Source organism: Callospermophilus lateralis, chromosome 3 (genome assembly GCF_048772815.1).
Source record: "Callospermophilus lateralis isolate mCalLat2 chromosome 3, mCalLat2.hap1, whole genome shotgun sequence".
Taxonomy (NCBI): Eukaryota; Metazoa; Chordata; class Mammalia; order Rodentia; family Sciuridae; genus Callospermophilus; species Callospermophilus lateralis.
Window position 1 is genome coordinate 136,362,346 of NC_135307.1, and position 21,331 is coordinate 136,383,676.

At 34.4% G+C, this 21,331-nt stretch overlaps 1 protein-coding gene across 1 annotated transcript in view; it reads right to left on the reverse strand.

Annotated features, from left to right (window-relative positions):
* The window catches only part of Agbl1 (AGBL carboxypeptidase 1), a 762,772-nt gene that overhangs the window by 205,758 nt on the left and 535,683 nt on the right, over nt 1–21,331 (reverse strand). The window contains exon 22 of the mRNA XM_076851383.2: nt 10,011–10,174. Coding sequence (XP_076707498.2) covers nt 10,011–10,174 — 164 coding nt within the window. The remainder of the gene's footprint in view (nt 1–10,010; nt 10,175–21,331) is intronic.

Here is a 21,331-nt window from a genome sequence, read left to right on the forward strand (position 1 = left end):
AATTTAAAAGCTAACCTCTTCCTTCTATATCAGAAGTATCCAAGCTCAGGATCTTATAATCACAAGTGTAAACTTTCTATGGTTCTTTTTATCTCCATAATTATCTTCTAGTTTTAATATCAAAACCTTGATTTCTGTGCATAACTGCTCTTTTTCTTTCTCTCCTTTCCTTCTCCTCCCTCTCTCTTTTCCCCACTCCCTTCCCTTCATTTCTTTGCTTTTGTCATTTTATTCAGAAATTTTTTTCCTTCTACAACATCTGGTAAATTAACTCTCATGGGTAAACTGGCTTTGAATTCTAATTCTAAAGGACTAGCTCTTAATAAGACAAAAGCACAATCAGAGGGAAGAAAAGGGAAAAGGATACTGCTCTAAAATTCTTGAAAAGTCTACAAATAAACCTAGAACACTTGAGTCAGGCTATTTGAAATTTTCTTCAATAAAAACAATCTCTCCTGTTTGGGAAAACAGCAAGGATTTTATTTGCCTTCCATTATTCTAGAATTAACAGCAACAAAATTCATGGGCTACAAAAGGCCACAGTTGATATAGTAACTTGAAAGAGCAAGTTTCTTGATTGAAACCCTTTTCCAGGGGCTAGTAGCCTGTTCTATTTCCAGGTGTCTATATTTTCATTGGCAAGAGACCGGTTGTTTTATCTTATTGAGCCTGAGGCAGAGGCAAATGAGATCCCCAGTGTTGACTGGTAATGAGTAAATCACGTAAGTACACCTAGAGATCATTTAGATTCCCTGGGATCCTATGGAGTCACTTGCAAAATAGGAGTTCTTTAGGTTAAATTTTGTGTTTATTATTAGGTGGAAACATTTTGCAAATAGCAAATGTAATATGAAGAAAATGCATGTTCACTTTTCTCAATAATCTTTTTCTCTTTAGAATTATTTTCCCCATGGGTCATGATGCATTCAACAATGGAGGCATACCTTGACCCTCTCTGAACGATGTCAAAACAGTTCAGCAATATTTATGGGCCAAAATGAGTCCAAGTCATTCCAGTTTTAAATTACACACAGACACATGCACACACTCATACACTCAACACATACTTTCAGGAACTGTACAGAAAAAGATATTAAAAAATATAATTAAATTGTGCATTTAACATCTCCCTCCTCTCTTGGTCAGTATTTTAGCATGTTGCTAAAGTCATGGCCAGCATGTGTATACCATTATTTACCCTGTTTTTGTTCTCATTTATCTTTTGAAAGACTGAATACAATAGATAATAAGAACGTGAGCACTGCAGTTAGACAGAAGTGAATTTAAAAGCTGGTATAGTCTCACTAAATGAGGGGAAAGGAAAAAAAAACAAGGGGGAGAAATGAATTACAGTAGAGGGGGTAGAGAAAGAAGAGGGGAGGGGAGGGGAGGGGAGGGGGGATAGTAGAGGATAGGAAAGGCAGCAGAATACAACAGACACTAGTATGGCAATATGTAAATCAGTGGATGTGTAACCGATGTGATTCTGCAATCTGTATATGGGGTAAAAATGGGAGTTCATAACCCACTTGAATCAAAGTGTGAAATATGATATATCAAGAACTATGTAAGGTTTTGAACAACCAACAATAAAAATTTAAAAAAATAAATAAATAAAATAAAAGCTGGTATAGTCTCACTAAATTCCTGACATTTGGCACACTTCTTAACCACCATAAAACTTCATTTCCTTGTTTATAAAACGGAATGCCAAAAATAGCAGCTACAATATAAACTTGTTAATATGATTAAGTGAGATAATATTTATAAAATGCTTAGCACTGCATATGAACTATATAGTTCATGGTAAGGCCCTAATACATGTTTAAAATCATTACTTCATATACACATTGATACATTCATTATTTTCATATTCTATAAAATTAATCAACATTGTTCCTTCATTTTTCTTTTTCTACTAGGAATTAAGGTTCTTTAAAAGTATTTGGAGATATAAGTAATATTTCTGTAAATATCTACATATTAAATATTGTTTTCAGTTATGTTTATTGAGAGAGATTCTGTAAGCTGGAAATGGAGGATCAAATGAGAGGTTTTTATGGATTTTCTTGCAAACTGCCAAATTTCTCTCCAGAGGAAAGTAAACCAATTTACAGATAGCTGTGTGATATTATTAAACCTCTTTCCTCATACATATACTAACATTGGGTTTTCATTATTTTAATGTATTTATTATAGAACAATCAGCATAAAAATGTACTAAAGTATTTGATTCTGCCTTTCATTAACTGCTCATAGAATTGTTCCCCTTCCTGTCCCCCAATTTAAGATAAGTATATCTTCCTGAAGAATCCATTCATTTTTCTCAGCCAGTTAGGGAACCATAAGTTGTAAGGCATCTTGTGACAATCCCAATTTCTAAATGTCTCTAGGTTGGGTTTCATTCAAATATGTCCCTTCAGATAGGATTCTTTGACCTGTAACTATAGGATGAAATAAGAATATTCTGAGATATTACATACTAATACCATTTTTTAACATTTGAATCGAGTTATTGTGACAAAAGACAATTAAAGGGAGATATCACCAGAACTGGAAGTAATTATAGATTAACTTGGAATTGATGGAAATAGTATTAATTTGAAGCTCAAAGATTCCACTGAGCCCTCCATCCTTGGTTATAATATAATGGTACCTTTCAGGGAACCTTTTCTCCTTAATCCCACATTACCATTTTGGACCGCAGAAATGGATATATCATTTTTCACCTTCATTCATTTCTTCACATTTTTTCTCCTTAACTTCCCTAATGCAATTACCCCAAAATACCTTGAATACTTGAAGAAAAACATCACCTAAATCAGAACTTCCTATGAAAACAAGAGGAACTACATAGAGTCAGTTAGGATTAAAAAAAAAAAAAGGGAAGGGTGATTAAAGACTCTACACTCTTGCTTATTGAGCAATTACAAGGCTGGATAGAATTCTCAGGAGTCAAAGATTAACAGACAAAAAAAAAATGATAAAAAAGAAGTTGGGAGAGGAAGAGGAGGAGAAAGCTGTAAGACCCAGAACTGGTGAAGCTTCTACCCTGCAAGAACACATCATCAGTACCAGGAGGCCTGTGCTAAAGCATCGGAAAAAGTTCAGGACTACTGGAATCTATAGAACAATAACTGAACAGATAATAGATTCATATGGAAAGAACTGGCTGCAATGCATACATGGACAAACAAGAAATGGTAAGAAATGAGGAAATGGGTGCAATGAAACTTAGATGTAAAATCGCTGAAACTAAAACATATTATCAGCAAGAGAAGAATCCATCATGCACACAACTGAATTTGTGAGGACAAGCTGTAGATAAACTTCCAGAATTAGAAGAATCTGGGGAAAGAGATAAAAAATATGAAAGGAGAAAAGAAGACAGATACTGAGGTTAGAAAGCAGATAGCAAGCACTTCAGGGGAAGGAAAACAAAGATAGGAACGGAGTTCTTGTTACCTTATAATTGAGACATGTCCTGAAGGAATGGAGTGTTTAAATTCAAAATCAACTAAAAAGACGGAAACCATGGAAGAAATGTAGGAAGGAATGAACAAACAAAATTTTAAGAAAAAAATAGTTTTAATACGAAATAAATTACTACAACTTTAAAGCAAAAAAAAAAAAAAAAAACCAGGGTACATACAGAAGAGGAAAAAAATAGGCAGCCTACTAGAAGATAAAGTATCAGAGTACATACAGTCATGTTGACACTGTTCTAATGAGTTACCCAGGCAAACCTAGGAAGAAGTGGAATTCCTATGGAAAGGAAAGAGAATGATGCTTTGCATATATATATATATATATAAATGTGTGAAAAAAACATACCATTGATTTACTTTATAAAATAGATAGAAAGCTTTTATAAGGTATTCTCTGACAAAATGTAAGAATGATCAAAGCTGAAAAACAGGAATGAGGATATGATTGAATAGAATAGAATACCTGGAGATGAACAATTAAACATAAACTGAGATTTAGAACTATCTGAATATGATTAAATATGATTATAGAACAATCTAAATGCCATAGATAATTTTTATATGAAAAGTAAAAAGTGTAAAAATGATATTTTGTTTCAAATAAATGGAACACATGATTTTGCAGAGTTTGCACATTTAAAAGACAGATAAATCTTAACACAGTTAAAGTGTTCCAGATCCCATGACTATACAGATCAAAAGCACAGATTTTACCCATTAGTAAATACAGGCATGTTTGAATTAGCTTTTTCATCACTATGACCAAAAGACCTGACAGGAACAATGTAGAAGTGGAAATGTTTATTTTGGCTCATGGTTTCAGACAGATTCCACAGCTCTGGGTCTGAGGTGAGGCAGAACATCAGGGAGAAGGGTGTGGCTAAAGAAAACAGCTCAGGAAATGGCAACCTTAAGCAGGAGGGAGAGCTCTGTCCATAAAGCCAAAATATAAATTCCAAAGGCACACCCCCAGTGACTTACCTCCTCCAGCCACAACTTATCTGCCTATGGTTATCATCCAAGTAATCCATGTCAGTGGATTCATCCACCAATTAGGTTGATAACTCTCACAATCTAATCATTTCAGCTAATATTCTTGCATTGTCTCACACATGAGTTTTGGGGGGACACCTCATATCTAAATCCTAACAAGGCACAAAACTCCTCAATTCACATTAAATAGTATTATACTACATGTTAAATAATATTTTGGATCATAGCCAAATACTTTTTCCTTAGAAATTCAAGGATGGCTGAATATCAGAAAATCTATTAACATAATTTAAGTATTTATTAACTTAGGGAAATAATCATTTTCTTGATAAAACTTATCATACAATCTTGATTTTGTTAGATTAATAAGCTAAGAAAAATTATAATAAATAAGTGAGATATTGAACATGAATGTCCTACCAACAGCCTTTTCACTTAAATGCTTGAGTGTCCTTCTTATTTAGAATTAGGTTCTTGGTTAAAAGGGTCAGCACCCATAAACATTGTCTTTAAAATTCTTGCAAAGGTCATAAAGGTAACAACATAAGAAAAAGAAGTAAGGAAAGTTAGCAGTCTAAATTGATAAGTTATACCATTGTCTATCTAAAAATAAAGAGAAAAAATCATGGAAAAAATTTTAGGCATAACAAGAGAGTTCAGTGAAGTTGCAAATAAATATAAAATGATCCAGAGTATTTTCTATATATTCTAAGAATATATTCTAATATATTCTTTATTTCTAAGACAGCAACTTATAAAAATATAATGAAAAAAATACTTTCCCAAGGAATAAGAAAGTTTAAAATACTAAGGCTAAAAGTTTATGATGATTTATTAAGGAAATGCATGGAGAGGTTACAAAAAGAATCCCTACAATATTTTATCGGTGAACATTGAAAACCTGAAAATTGGAGAAAAATACCAGATTTGAAAAGCAGAGTGGGAAAAAAACAGTCAATATTCCAAGGAAATCTATCATTTTAATGCAATTCAAGTTAAAATCCCAGTGCTTCAGGTTTTGGCAGCTACCAACTCATTATAAAATTTGTAAGTAAAAATGAAGAAGGAAACGTAACAAAGCACATTCTGAAACAAATACAAATGAGGTGGTACTTAAATATCGTTATGTTTAAATTATGAAATGACAATATTATAAACTGCATGCTCCTGACAGACAAACGAATGGAACAGAATATAAAATTGAAAATATACCCAGGTACTTGCACATGTATATTCTATGTCATAAACTGATATTATTAATCAGCAATTAAGTGTGGATTATTCTTAAATATAAAGTGATTCAATATAAAGTAAAAAATGTAAAAACACATTATGCTATGTAAATATATTTATAAATCTTAATAGGTTCATCTGGACCATTAAAAGAAGGGGTAGGAGTGTTTTTGTGGGTGTGATTTCCAAATTATATTTTCTCATTTAGAAGAATAAAACTGTATTTTAAAAATAAACATTAAGCATCATTTTATTACTAAAAATATGATTATGTTTTATATGGTATATAGAGATTTTTGGGTTTTAGTTTTCTTTCCATCAAAGTAAAGAGAGAACCAAACAACCTTATGTGGGCACTAAGAGAGCCAGCTAAAGCATCAAATCTGTCATTCGGGAGACTACGTGAGATATGGAGCTATTGCTGAGGCACTGTGCAGAAACTCTGAGCTTTCTCTCATTATTAATGGAGGGACAAATGGAGATAGGGTTGTTCAGCTGAGAAGAGCAAGAGGCAATGGAGGGATACAAATGGAGATGAACAGTGGCTGACTCGGCAAAACTGTTAAATGACTTTGCAAAAGACCTGTCACAATGGATAAACGGTGCCTCCAAAGAAGCAGCTTAGCATTCTCGCAGTGCACACGCAATTATTTCCAGGGATAAGATTGAGAGGAAGGAAGAAGGACAAGGAAAGGAAAGAAGATCAGAAGATGCCTTAACAAATCTACAGACATTTCTTCAATGAGCAACTGGGAAGGAGCAGCCAGGGAAACAAAACCCAAAGCAAAAAGAACATGTACTCCATGTCACTGGGCAAACATCCACCGTTTCTGCTTTTCCTCTGCTTATGAAAAATGGTAAGTTGCTCTGTGGATGTTGCCTACACTCTAATTGTTTTTATGGTAAATGAGGCATGAAACCTATTGTCAAAATACATGATGTCCTTCGTTGTACAGCCGCATTTTGTCTTCCCAGCAGGTCACACTCGGGGTTTACTTGGTCTGTGGAGCTCTGGAGACTCAAATACCGCATCCTTGCATTTCTTCAAGGCAGACCTTTGGAAAAGAGCTCTTTCCCCCCTAGTAATTCCTCTGTACAACACAAAAGCCTTTCTGAAGGACAGTGGAAACCCTATTATACCCAAGGAGGAGGCAGGAGACCAGGAGGTAGCCAAAATCTCTTTAAGAAGTTTGAAGAAATGTGTTGACAAACATTAGTCACATTCTTTGTACTACAGTAAGAACCCTGCTGCTAAGTTCCTGGGATTTGATCCACTTATTTTTCTATTTCTGGGTTTAACCCTATTTAATCAAATAGTACTCCCAACTGCCTGCTGCTGGTTTCAAATGAATAGATTTTATTTTATTCCTTTCCCCTCTCTTATCCCTTAATGAGTATAAATTTATTGGCTGGAATATTTTGGGGTCAGAAAATATTCAGGATGAATTTCCTCTCAATCATCCAGTTTTCAGGCTCTCTGAGTATGAACCAAACTCACTTTTGGCCAATTGCTTGAGAATGAATAGGAAAATACATTATGATACAAATCTGGTTGAAATACTTTCTTTTTGCCATCTACGAAGCTCCATGCCCCCAAAACTTAATTCAAACTTATTCGAATCAGCCATATTCATTACATTTTTTTTCTGCCCTTAATTTGCTGAATCAGTTTAAGAAGAATCAGATGCCAGGGGAGACCCTTAGCCTTAGTATCCTTGGACTAGTTGCACCTGAAAAACTGATAGTTTGTGTGAGATGTTGGGGTAGGAAGACAGGTGAACCTATCTTCTTATGATAACCCATATAGGTGCCATTGTATTTTGAAGCCTAACACCAAATTCTTTCAACTCAAATTAGAAAAGACATTTCTTTGATAGATTTCTTCTTGTTCGGTTTACCGGCAACTAATCCTCGCTGCATTGGATCAAACGGACAGGCACAATCAATTCAGAAAAAGCAAGCAATGCCAGTTCTGCTCAATCTTCCCTCAATGAGTAGCAGGAGGTTGGTGGGGGGGGGGGGCGTGGAGAAAGAAAATTCAGATGTGCCTGCACCCAGGACAGCCCAGCCAAGGAAAAGATGAAAAGACAAGTTGAAATATATATCCTGGCAGGTGAAAACACTTGCTGTCAGAGGGAGAGTCTAAAAACACCATAAGGAAGCCAAACATACAGAACCTTCAGATGCAGAGGCATACTAGAGGGAGCAGGGGCAGATGCAAGTGGTTGAGATGTCAAAACAAAAGCCATCAGTGACAGCATCTCTTGGGAGGAAGAAGGTCTGGATTTATTTAACTTTCCATACTCTTATGATCTATAGCCCAGTGTGACGAGCAAGTTAATTACTGCATTTAGGTAATTAAGTCTCTGGAAGCCAGGGACTTCCAAAGCAGGATTAATGTAGACTGCTAGATCTTTCTAGGTTGAGTTGTCATTTGTTGAGAAGTCACACTGGAAGAGCAGTCTAACATTGGCAGGAGGAAAAATAATGAAAATAAGCTGTGAACAAAATGGCCCCAGTATTAATGGTTTCCTTTGCATTTGGACATCATGTTCATGGTGAGCCTCCTTCTCATTTACCAAGAGACACAATTCCCCATCCATCCTGTCACTTGAAGTGCAGGCATGACTCAGCTTTTTCTGACTCTTCTGGGTCCTCTGACTCCTCTCTCCTCTCATGTGGCTATTATTTCTTTCTTTCTCACCCCCTGAATTTGTTTTGGTCAGGTCTAAAATATTTGTCTATTGAAAAGAGCATCAAAAAGGTCTCATTACAGTAATAATTCTCCATCATTTGGCTTATTAATGACCCTCACATTTCTCAGAGATCCGGCCTTTCTCTGCTAACAGAGCCAGGTTCTCTGAACCAGTATTTAATTATCTTCAGGTGGTTCCCCTTGTCTTCTGGGAAGTTGCATAACTTTTGGAGAATGAGATTATTAAAACATTTCTTGTCCCCAAGTGCCTAGATATTGGCAGTGATAATGCCATTTTTTTTAACTGAGTAAAGGCTCAAACATGCTATATACATACAAACACTGGCAAATAGTAGAATCTGTAGATGTGCATGTGTGTCACTTTGCATCTTCCTTATCACAGGCAATATGTATTAGTATATATTTTTTCAATTCAATAGACATTTGTTTGCTGAATTGAATTTGTAAGGATGTTAAGGGTCCAATACAAAGAAAGGGGACATTTTTTTGGATTAATTTTGCAGAGAATTTTTTTACACTTATTTTTGAAAATTTGTTTTTTCTTTTATTTTATTTATTCTAATCTGTTATATATGATAACAGAATTCCCCTACCTCTCACCTTGCACAAAACTCAACTCAAAGTGGATCAAGGAACCTAGGAATTAAACTGGAGATCCTGTGCCTAATGGAAGAAAAATTAGGCCTAAATCTCCATCATGTTGGATAAGGCCCCAAGTTTCTTAATAAGACTCCTATGGCACAAGAATTAAAATCAAGAATCAATAAATGGGATGGATTTAAACTAAAAAACTTCTCAGCAAAAGAAATAATCTGTGAGGTGAATAGAATGGGAGCAAATTTTTACCACACACACATCAGATAAAGCACTAATCAATAGGATATAAAAAGTACTCAAAAATCTTAACACCAAAAAAATAAATAACCTAATCAATAAATGGGCCAAGGAACTGAACAGACACGTCTCAGATGATGATATACAATCAATCAACAAATATATGAAATATGTTCATCATTGCTAGCAATTAGAGAGATGCAAATCAAAACTACTCAAAGATTTCATCTAACTCCAATCAGAATGGCAACTATTAAGAATACAAACAACAATAAGTATTGGCAAAGATGTAGGGAGAAAGGCACACTCATACATTGCTGGAGGGACTGCAAATTGGCTCAACCAATATGGAAAGCAGTATGGAGATTCCTTGGAAAACTGGGAATGGAACCCCATTTGATCCAGCTATCCCACTCTTCAGTTTATACCCAAAGGACTTAAAACAGCATACTACAGGGACACAATCATATCAATGTGTTAGTGTATATTTATAAACACATGAAGCTTTATAATTGCATGTATGTAAACAAATGAGCCACATCCTCCTCCTGGTATTCCAGAGGAAGGAAGGATATCCTGGGTCTGGCTTACTATACAAATTAATAGAACTTACCTTCATTCAGCAGCTCTTCCATATTTTTTGTCTGTCAAAGACCCCCTGGATGCACTTGACCTGGAATACTAAAATATTCTGCAAAGGGAATACAAAGATCTAAATGTCACTTGTGCCCTAATGAGCATCTTACCGCTGGAGATGGTGGTCCAGGGCATCTTCCTCCGAATTCAGCAGAGTTGCAGCTCGAGCCAGGAGCTGATGGCTGCAGCTTACGGATTTGAGTTCCAAGATGAGGAGGCCCAGGCAGAACATGGCTCCCATCTCCTCCAGTTCACTGGTGCCAAACTGGAGACCCTGCCAGTTAAACAAAGCAGTCAACTGTCACTATGTAATGGGAATTGAGTTGTGACAATTTGAGATAAGGAGGAAGGACTCCCAGACACATGCCTATCACAGAAATTGAGAGTTAATGGTATGTGTCAGTCACTGTCCAATGTGTTTTCTTGAGGGCTCCATGGATTGGCGATTTTCAGCCTGGGTTATGTGAACATCCAGGGTTCCCTAGAAGCAATGTTGTTTTAGTCAGCTTTTTTTGCTGCTGTGACTAAAAGACCTAAAAGCACAACTGTAGAGGAGGAAATATTTAACTTGGGGCTCATGGTTTCAGAGGTCTCAATCTATAGAAAGCAGGTTTCATTCCACAGGGCTCAGGGCGAGACAGATCATCATGGCAGAAGAGTGGCAGAGGGAAGCAGCTCATATGATGATCAGAAAGCAGAGAGGGCAACTCCACTCACCAGATACAAATATGAACCCCGAAGCCACACCCCTGATGCCCCACCTCCTCCAGCCACCCCTTTAGTTACCACTCAATACCATCAGGCGATTAATTCACTAATTGGGTTAAGGCCCTCATAACTCAAACATTTCTTCTCTGAATCTTCTTGCATTGTCTCACACATGAGCTTTTGGGGGACACCTCACATCCAAACCATAGCAAATATGAAGCTGGTGGGTGGCCATGAAGGGCAGAGGGCAGTTGCAGGATCAGTAATAAGCTATTGCCACACCACTGCTGTCAAAGCAGCAATACTTCTGTCAGAAAGTTTTCATTGCTGAAACAAAAATGCAATCTTACTAACAGGAACTCTCTCTATATTCTCCTAAATTAATTTTTCAACCAGCGGAGAAGAGTGAGGGGAATCCTTCACACATAAATACTAAAAATGTGAATATATATATATATATATATATATATATATATATATATATATATATATATATATTTCTTAAAACTACCTTTTCAGTAGTACTGAGAGATAATTAGTGAAAGCAAAGTCAAGACATGCATGCTCTAGGGCCTGACCTATGAAGTAACAAATAATAGACAGTAACAACAATTAACAAAATTGTATTGATCACTTACTATATGCCAAGTGCTGTTCTAAACTATTTTATATACATTAAATCAGTGATTTATTACAAAAGTCTTATGAGGTGTAATTTCTTATTTTCACCATATCACAAAGAAGCAGATTCAGACACATAAAATCACATCACTTATCCATGACAGAGAAGCTAGTAAGTAATAGAGGTTACCATATGAATTATGAAATGAAAGCTCAACAGAAAATGCTATACACAGAATAGGAGAGTTAGAAGCATGCAGCTTTCAAAATTAGATCAGGATTGAGTTCAAATCTTGGTTTCACTATTTTCTGATTCTGTGACCTTGGGCTTACTGACTCTATTAGCATTGATTTCCTCATCTGTAAAATGGATTTACAATTACTCCTCCAGTCATCTAAGTATCTGATGATAAGGAATGTTTCAAAGAACCCATGCTATTGATCGATATTAGCTTAATTGCTCTTTCCTTTATCCTTAAGAAGGTGTTTGATATGATAGAAGTCAGATGGTCCTGAGATGTTCATATTTACAAATTATATTTTATCTAGTTAAAAAATAAATTAATAGTGAATAATTACTTAATATATTAAGTGAATTATTACTTAATATATTATTATGTACTATACAATAAGTTATACTTTAATAAAATAGCAATTTATTATATATTTTAAAAATAGCTAAAAGAAAATTATTTTGATTCTTTATAGCATAAATAAATGTGCTAGAAAGGAGGAAACATTTAACTTGGGCTCATCATATGATACATGTATCATATGATGGATATAATTACTCTGCCTTGACTATTACCCAGGGTGTATATGTTTTAAAATACCACACTGTACCCCACAAATATATACAGTTATTGTGTGTCAATTAAAAATCAAAATAGGTTTTTTTAAAGAGAGAGAGAGAGAAAGAGAGAATTTTTTACAATTAATTTTTTAGTTTTCAGTGGATACAACATCTTTATTTTATTTTTTATGTGGTGCTGAGGATCGAATCCAGCGCCCCGCGCAAGCAAGGCAAGCGCGCTACCTTGAACCACATCCTCAGCCCAAAATAGGTTTTTACACTCAGATGATAGCGATATAGAAGACAGGGATAGGTAATAAGTACTTTAAAAGCTTGATCATGAGCATTCCAAGAAAAATCACAGTGCCAAATCAAGAAATCACAAGATTCACCAAAGAATCCTAGGTAAAAGCATAAAGGGAAGTGGAAAGTCCTCAAGTTTATTTCAGATAGTGGAAAATTTGATTTGCTGCATGCTTTGACACCTGTTTCCTGAAGAAAGGATACTTCAGAGTTAAGAGAAGTCTGTTCCTCTGTAAATAGCAGCAGTACAAAGGGAAAGGCAGATGTTGAACAAATTTTTTTTTTAAATTCCCTAAACAATAGAAAGATTGCTTTTCAAAAAGAGAAAAACCCAAGAATCTCTCCCCTCATGCTAAGACTGTAAGGTTTGGTTCTTGCCCCACCCTGTTTAGGCTGCTCTTCCTGGTTCCAGTAAGGCTGGCTAGTTGGCAGGAAGGAAGCAAAGGTCACTGTCTCCTGTTCTGTGGCCACCTCCTTGCTGATGGCAAGGGTGATAGATAAGGAAAATGAGAGCAGGACCGATACCCACTATACATATGTGAAACCCCAGCATTTACAGAGCAGGTAATAGGTATTCTGTAGAGGTCAAAAGAAGGACAAGTTTTATGTAGAATAAATCCCATACCATGTTCCATAATGACAGGTTAAGGGCAATTGCTTCATACCTGTGCACTTCTGTGCAGTAAGAGCTACAGTGACAGCATTTTTATAATGTAAAAATATCTTCATATCCCAGATATTGGCCTGTTTATTTCAGGTAATGTTTGGTATCATAAAATGACTAGTTCAGAAAACCTCAATTAAAGCAACCTACACAACTTTATGGGTGTTAGAACTTGCCCAAGTCCTTAATTTTATTTTGCCTTCTACTACTAGTGTTAATTTATCCTTAACACTCAATTATTTCTACTCTCATACTGTATAAAAAATATTTGTTTATATGAATGACCTCCTCTCACTCAATCCCTAGTCTGGAAGAAAAATACTTAAAGGCAAAGACTGAGCAGTATTTATTTCTTATTTAACTATATCATCCCTGTCATAGAGTACATACCTATCATATGGCATATTCTCCATATATTATAAATATATAAATAATTTGATATACATAGTGAGTATGGAGAGGCATGGATTGTCTCTCAGATGAACATTGCATTTGTCAAGTGGAACTTGACTTCTCTGGATAAAAAAGTCACTGAGTACCTTTATATTGTGTCCTCCATTGTCAAATACTGTATTTAAATATAGTATATAGATATTATTTTTCTTCTAGGGTACGCATTCCTATAACTGGTTGTGATCTGATAAACAGGTAAGTAAACATTTAGAAATTTTGAACTCTACAATGGTCAATCATCATAGGCTCACAGTAGCAATTTTTCGAAGAAAGTTTGCTTTGGATTAGTTTGAAAGTGAGTATTAATAAAATAGACATCCAATTCTCCTTTAAACACTTCATAAAAGCAAATGTGTGACTGTAGTGATTTAAATAAATAGGGTTTCACTTGCACCCTTAATACATTTGGAGCTCAGTAGAAAGTTCATAGCATTGTTTCAGCAACTTAGAATCAGGGACATGCTACTTGCCATGCTCCTTTATTTTTATCATGATTGAAAGATGAATTCTGTAGCTCCAGATAATACATTATCAATAAAAATGAAAATAAAAATAAAAAGAATAAAGAGAAAATGGGGGAAATGGAGAAGGCACTAATTTTTACCTAACATTTGATTGACCAGAACTGTATAGTAGAGCCACCTCCAGCTTCATGATAGTCTAGTAGCAGAACATTTTAATTTGTCCAACCTCTTAAAAAGAGGAAGGTAAGAGGAAAAGAGGTTAGAGATGAGCATCAGGTGAGTGGACAGGGTCTGCCAAATCATATTCTCATACCAATGTGGCTAAAAAACGTGAACTACTCTGCATAGCAGTAGAAAACCAATCTACTTGTATGATCCTCCATTATCTTTTTTTAAAAAGTTTTTTTGATAATTCACCCAAAAGAAGAATATCTGTTACATATTGATAAGACAATCTTTGGGTCCATAACAAGATAAGTTTAAATAGCCGAAGCACTGATAATTGATTTGCAAAAGAGGAAAAGCAATTAATAAATTAAACAAATGTGAGAAAATGGTAAATTACAGTACTTAAATAAATATGTCTTTTGTACCCAGAAAATTGGTAAACATATTTTCAAATTTATAATACTTAGTGCTGATCTTATTTTATGCCAAAAGCAGGCAAATATCAAAATGTCTGTTGGAAAGCTAAATTGATTCATACCTTTTGGGAAATTGTTCAATAACATATGACATAGTAATGTCACTTCAGGGAACAATTCCTAATCAACTTATTGAAAATAAAAGTGAAGTTATATGCATAAAAATGTAAATTATATCAATGTTATATGCAATAATCAAAAATTGAGGGAAATTAAACCCTAAATGTCTAATAAAGGAGGAATGACTAAGAAATAATAATGGAATAAATTTGATAGAATATAATGAAGTCATTAAAATGATAATTATAACAACCATTTGGCAATGTGGGAAATGCTCATGATTTAATGACAGCTAAAATAAAGCAAGATACAAATCATGAGATGATGATATTTATGGTGAAGAGTTAACAGTGAAAGTGGAGGTGGCTACCCTCAGCCCCCAAATACTTTCAGACTTTGTTGCTATAGTTTGCATATAAAATATAAGTACTTGGAAGAGAGAAGGCTCTATTATCCTCTCAAGAGGACATCCATACAACAAACATTTACAAAATTACTGCTACTTAGAAAAATGATTCAGCTACGGTATGCTAATAAATGAATGCTAAATCTCCCTTTAGCTATTTGTAAGATCTTCTATGTATCTTTGATATTCTGAACAAAATTTATAATTATTGTCATTTCTTTCACTTGAAAGTTATTGACACTGTCATTGGTATCTTTCAACAACTCTAGAAAAATGTCATTTTGAATATTGCATCTCCCCTAGTCTCTGACAAGGAAATCAAAGATAATCTACTATTAAACTTACCTATTTTCATTTCATCCCCCATCTCTTGATCTTACTTTCATAATTTCTGGGGTTTTTTATTCACTATAATAAATCTGAACATTTTTTATATTAATGTTCCTTTTTAATAATTCTTTCTCCAACTGTATTGAATCAGTTCATTAGCTCATCCATCTCAAAGACCTTCTAAAACACTTATAAACATTTAATTTATGTTACTGTACTTAATTATTCCTTTCTATGCAGTTTTCTGCATATCATTCATTAGTTTGATTTTTTGTTAAATATCAATAAAGTAGGCTTCTTTGTTCAAACATTTTATAATTTTTAAAATTCATTATTTTTAATTTTGAAAAAAGTCTTTGTTGATTAGTTTTATTGTCCTTTTCTCCCATTAGAATTTGTGTCTTTTTTCCCTGAGTACTGAAAGACCCTGTCAGTAAAGGGTCACTAAAAATAGGACTATATTTAAGAATTAAATTAAAGTCTTTATTAAGACTTTGCTATCTTTTTTCTGCTCTACCTAAACTATGGCTAAAACAGTCAGGTATTTTAGTTTGTCATTTAGATTGCAATTTCCCCATTTATTGACAGCTCTTGTCATCTCTGAAGTTCCTGGCTTTGTTTAGTTGTTTCCAATCAACCCTCAAAACTTGTATGGTTCTCTACTTTTCCCACAAAACCCAGGTTATAAACAGATGAGACTTAATATCAGTTAAACCCCAAACCTATAGCAACCTCTGGCAAAGTCTATCTCTTTATAAAACTGGGCATGATTGAACACTCTGTAGAAATATTCAGAGGGAAAATATTATACCTATGGATAAATAACTCAATTAAAACAGGGGCATTCTGAAGGTCCCAAACCAATGTCTTTCTATGAAATTAATTTACAGAAATTTATAGTCTCCAGAAAGACACAAGAGGATGTTGCGGTGATGAAAATACCACCAAAGCATGAAAAAGGAACAGCAATAGATTAGAAGAGATTGCATTATGAGATGGAAAATACAATTTCTAAATTAAAAGCCAAATGGAAAGCATTAACAGACTGATGCAGAAAATAAAATGCATTACATAGAAGACAACTTCAAGACATTTTCCAACATCTTAAGTGGAAAAATAGATTGAAATGATGAGCTAAATATATAAATAAGAATTTTAGGACACATTAAGGGAAAGAGATATGCCCCTAATATTGAACTTCAGAATGAGATAATAGGGTTGTCAAAATAGAAGCCAAAGAGAAAGAGAGAGGAGTAAGGATGAGGAAGATAAAGATTCCAAATAATAACTGATCCACAGGCTCACTGAATAGATGAGATCCAGTTAATGAAAAGACATGAAAAGTGGTGTAAGATTTGCTCACAGTACTAAATACTAACAACAGTGAAGCAAGATATACAGAATTTTGAGGAAAAAATATTTGCTCCCGCAAAATGTCACTTATATGTGAAGGTCTCAAGACAAAATCAGAAGGCAATCAATGGATGCAAACCATATGTACATGAGGAAAAACTTTAAAATTTTCCTTGAAACGTTAGTATGATGCTGAAAATAAACAAACAAAAAAATCTGATCATTATAAGAAGTTAAACAGCAACCTGTTTAACTGATAGGTAGGAAGGTAAATAGATAGATACAAGTATCAGTATACATCCTAATTAAAGGAAACTGTTCAGAAATAGGATATATTAAAAAATTATACAATAAGAACTAAAGATTATTTTCTTAAGAATGGCATAGAGATGGCGTCATTAGATTTCCACTGATATCAATGATAAAAAGAAAACAAAAGACATCAAAGAAAAAAGGAACCTCTGGATGAATGCATGACTTTAACACAGTTGTATGTAATATATGACCCGACAAGAATGCTCTCTAAACCAGAGGGCAGTATGCCTGGTGGGTGTAGACTCAGACCCTGGGGCCCAGATTACTGGGGTTCAATCCTATGATTCCACTTGTAACTGTATGATCTCAAGGAAGTCATTTGACTTTACAGTGCCTCCATTTTCTCATAAATGGAAATAAGAACAATAATATATAGCTCAAGAAGCTGCTAAAATACTTCAGTGAGTGATGAACTTGAGATTGGCACTTGACCCATTTCACATTGTAAAAGCATCCATTATTATCAATAATAATAGCAAATACTTACTACATAAACAAAATAGTTAAATAGCACACAGTCCTTATAAAAACTATGGCCCAAAGTAGGGCCTGCTCTCACCATTATTTGTTTACCATCATTTAAAAAGTTTCAGGCAATTCAATAAGAAAATGAGTCATACATATTTGAAAGGAAGGAATCACATTATCATTACTTGAAGACTAATTATATACTAAAACAAACCAAAGGAATCAACTAGAACATAAAATTTATTAGATATAAGGCAAGAATCGAGTAAGTAGACAAGGTTACAAATTAAATATACAAAAATCAATTTTTCTATAAACTAGCAAAATAAATTATAAAGTATAATAAGAATTTCATTCACAATGGCACTGTAACTACAAAATATCTGAGAATGAAATTAGTAATAACTACCCAAGGGTTATGTGATAAATGTTAGGGTTTTATCAGGAGATAACAAGGAAAATTTAAACAAATGAAGAAATGTGCTGAGTTCTGGGAAAGCAAGACCAAATACCATGCAATATCAATTCTTTTCATATTAGTCTATAAAAGCATAGGAAATCAAAACACCAAGGAGGATTTTCAGACTTGGCAAACTAATTCCACTTTAGAAGTACACATGGCAAGAATATCCCACAAGAATCTGGAAATAAAGAATAAAATATAATAATGTGACTTTTCCTTAAAGTTAGGAAAAGCCTATTATATGCTTCAGTCTAGGCATACCTCATTTTATTGTGCTTTGTTTAAATGTACTTCACAGATATTTTATTTTTTTTTTTATCAATTTAAGCATTGAGGCAAGTCTGCTTCTAATTGGAACCATTTTCCTAACTAGCTCAGATAATCATCAGCATTTTTTGGCTATATGGTATTTTTAAATTAAGGTATATCCTTTATTAGATATAATGCTGTTGTACATTTAATGGACTACAGTATAGTATAAACACAACTTTTATATGCACTGGGAAATAAAAAAAGTTGTGTGACTCACTCTATTGCAATCATTGCTCTATTGCCATGGCCTAGAACCAAACCTACAATATCTCCAAAGTATTCCTGCAATTAAATGTTATGATATTAATGCAAAACATGGTAGACAGATCAAGGAAAAAATACAAAAACACAAACAACCTTGGAAAATGTAAAACTTTGCATGTGATAAATATGCTCTCATAGTACCAGGAAATGTTCTATGATAAAGAGAAAGCAATAGCAATTATTACCATAAAAATGAAATTTACTTTTTTATTAAAGGGTTAAATGTTCAAAAAATTTGATGATAAAAAATAAAATATAAGTTTACGTGTATTATTATCTCTAGGCAGGAGAAAATCTTTCAATGCCTATTCTCATCAGAACAAACCATAAAGGGAAATAGGAATGATCAAAGGAATAAAATTATAATATGTCTGAATAGCCCCAAATATCACAAACTAAAATGGAAACAACAAAACAAACATAATTGCAGTGAAGGAAAAGTTAACTTGCTTTGCTATAAAATGCAAATTAATATAACAATAATAACAGCATGATTTGCTTCTCAATCTCAACTCACCCTCACCTTCCAAATCTTAATGGTCTTCTGGCAAAGGGCTGGATTCAGGCATTGTTAGACCCTGTCATAAATGGAGGAGCATATCCCTGCAGTATTTCCCAAGGACAATTTGGAAATGTATTTCAAAAGCCTTCATAACCCAAATTCCAGAAATTAATTTTAAGAAAATAATTATAAAATGAGAAAATCCCAAATGTGTCCCAGTATATTACTAGTCCAATAAACTTGAGGGTATGTATTTCATAGAATATTAACATAATGATGATTTTGGAACAGGCAACACCATGGAGATAAAGTTATGACATGTCATAGTGTATCCATCATTATGGTCATAGTTTTTTTTTTTTAAAAAATGTTATGATAAATATACACTAAACTGTTAAAAATGACTAGAAATGCATGGTGAGGTTGACTTAAATATTTTTTGTATTGTCTTTATTGTTTTCTAATCATGAAAACTAAGTAATTGCTTAGTTTTTTGCCTCTCATAGTTCCTTAAGCAAGGCAAACAAGCCTGAAAAGGAGAGTATATCTAAACTAGTGTTATTTTGTATGATATATAATTTCAAGTGAAATATGAGTAAACATAAACTTAAATTAACTTTTATTATTTGTTAAATTTAAATTAAGTATTTTAATTCAAATACTTGATAATGACAAAAGACAAGGGGACAGTCTGGCTAGGCTTATTAAGCTTCTTAAGCCTCTGCTTTTTCCTGCACATGACCTATTTGGTGTCCCTTAAAGTCCACGTAATTTTTTTTTTTTTTTTTTGATTCTAGGCCTGGGCATTTTTCTTTTGGTACAAATATTTTGTAACTTAAGGTCTAGAAAAGATACAGTAATGAGACATCTATATCCTTGGTATTGTCCCTGGAAATATTCTCATAACCTTTACAAAGTGCAAGTTGAGAGACAGTGACTTTGAAGTTTTAAACTGGTTTGAAGAGACTCTGAACTTGAATTAAGAGAAGAATACATCTCTGCCTGACATACACTCAACAGAGAAGTTAAACTGAGCCAATGCAGCCATGCAGATCTAAAAACTCTAATAGGTGAGAAAGAAGAGAAAGAGCAGGAGAGTGGATGGGCTCTACAGCATCCCCACTTATCGACCCCAACAAATGGACTCTAATGCTTTCATGCTGGGGACCAAATCAATCACCAAGCATGTTGGTGTCTCTGCCAGAATCCAACAGATCTGCTTCTCTGTACAAAGCCCCCTCTGTGGACATCCTTTCAATCCAAGCTTCCTCTCCATTACTCTCAATTGTTTCCTTAGTAACTGCAAAAAGGCCATAGATTCGCTTGGACCAGTGGGGCTGAAGGTTTGAGTTGTGTCCTTCATTTCTATGCTGGATCCTCTGGTTCTTTCATTAGCGAAATTGTTTCCAGACCACAAATGACCACACAGCAGACAGCACGGTCCTTTATGTTTACCTTTCCATGTCTTCCAGGAGCACATAAATGAGGGCAAATGTGAATCAGAGACTGTATCATTATTCAGCCTAGAGTTTGACAAAGCAAGAGTATCTCTGTTTCATTGATGCATAAACTGGCAATTCTATGAGTAAAGCTATGTAGTTAAGTGCCAGTAGAACCAGGGTAAACAAAAACAATCCCCTGACTCCAAGCAAATGTCTATGTCGATACCTAAGGTTTTACTTATCACATATTTGATTCCCAATAGTTGCTGTAAATCTGGAGTTCATCCTTTCTTATAGGTTATACATCCCCAAAGTTCTACTTTCCAAATTCTCCATTCCCTTCTCCATGTGTCCACCAAAAGACCGTGAGGCTCTCTCAATATGGAACAGGTACACACACAAGCCCAGTCTTAAAAGACCTCCCTCCTTCACTATTTCCACCCAATGGCTTCTGCACTCACTTTCTCTGACTCTTTGATCCCTTAGCTCTGGTCCTGGCTTAAAAAACCTGCCGGAGACCATTTTATGTGATGACAAAGGAGTAATCGTATAACTCTTAAACTCTGTGGATTCTTTCAGTCCTATGTTTGAATTTTCCTTCTAGCACCACCAAATGGAAGAAGAAGGGGATGTGCTTCTATCCTCAACATCCCCATGTATTATAGTCATCATTTTGAGAAATTCATCTTAGAGGGGCAAAGATCACTTTGAACAGATGCTAGTCATTGCAATGGAGCAGAGTTTTTCTTTATCTGATGTTAGCTCTTTGGTTTCTGAAATCCAAGAAGGTTCTGGAGGATCAGGGAAGGAGTGGGAGAGAACAGGTTAGAGAAGAAGTGGGTAAGGGCTTCATTTGGATGAGCAGT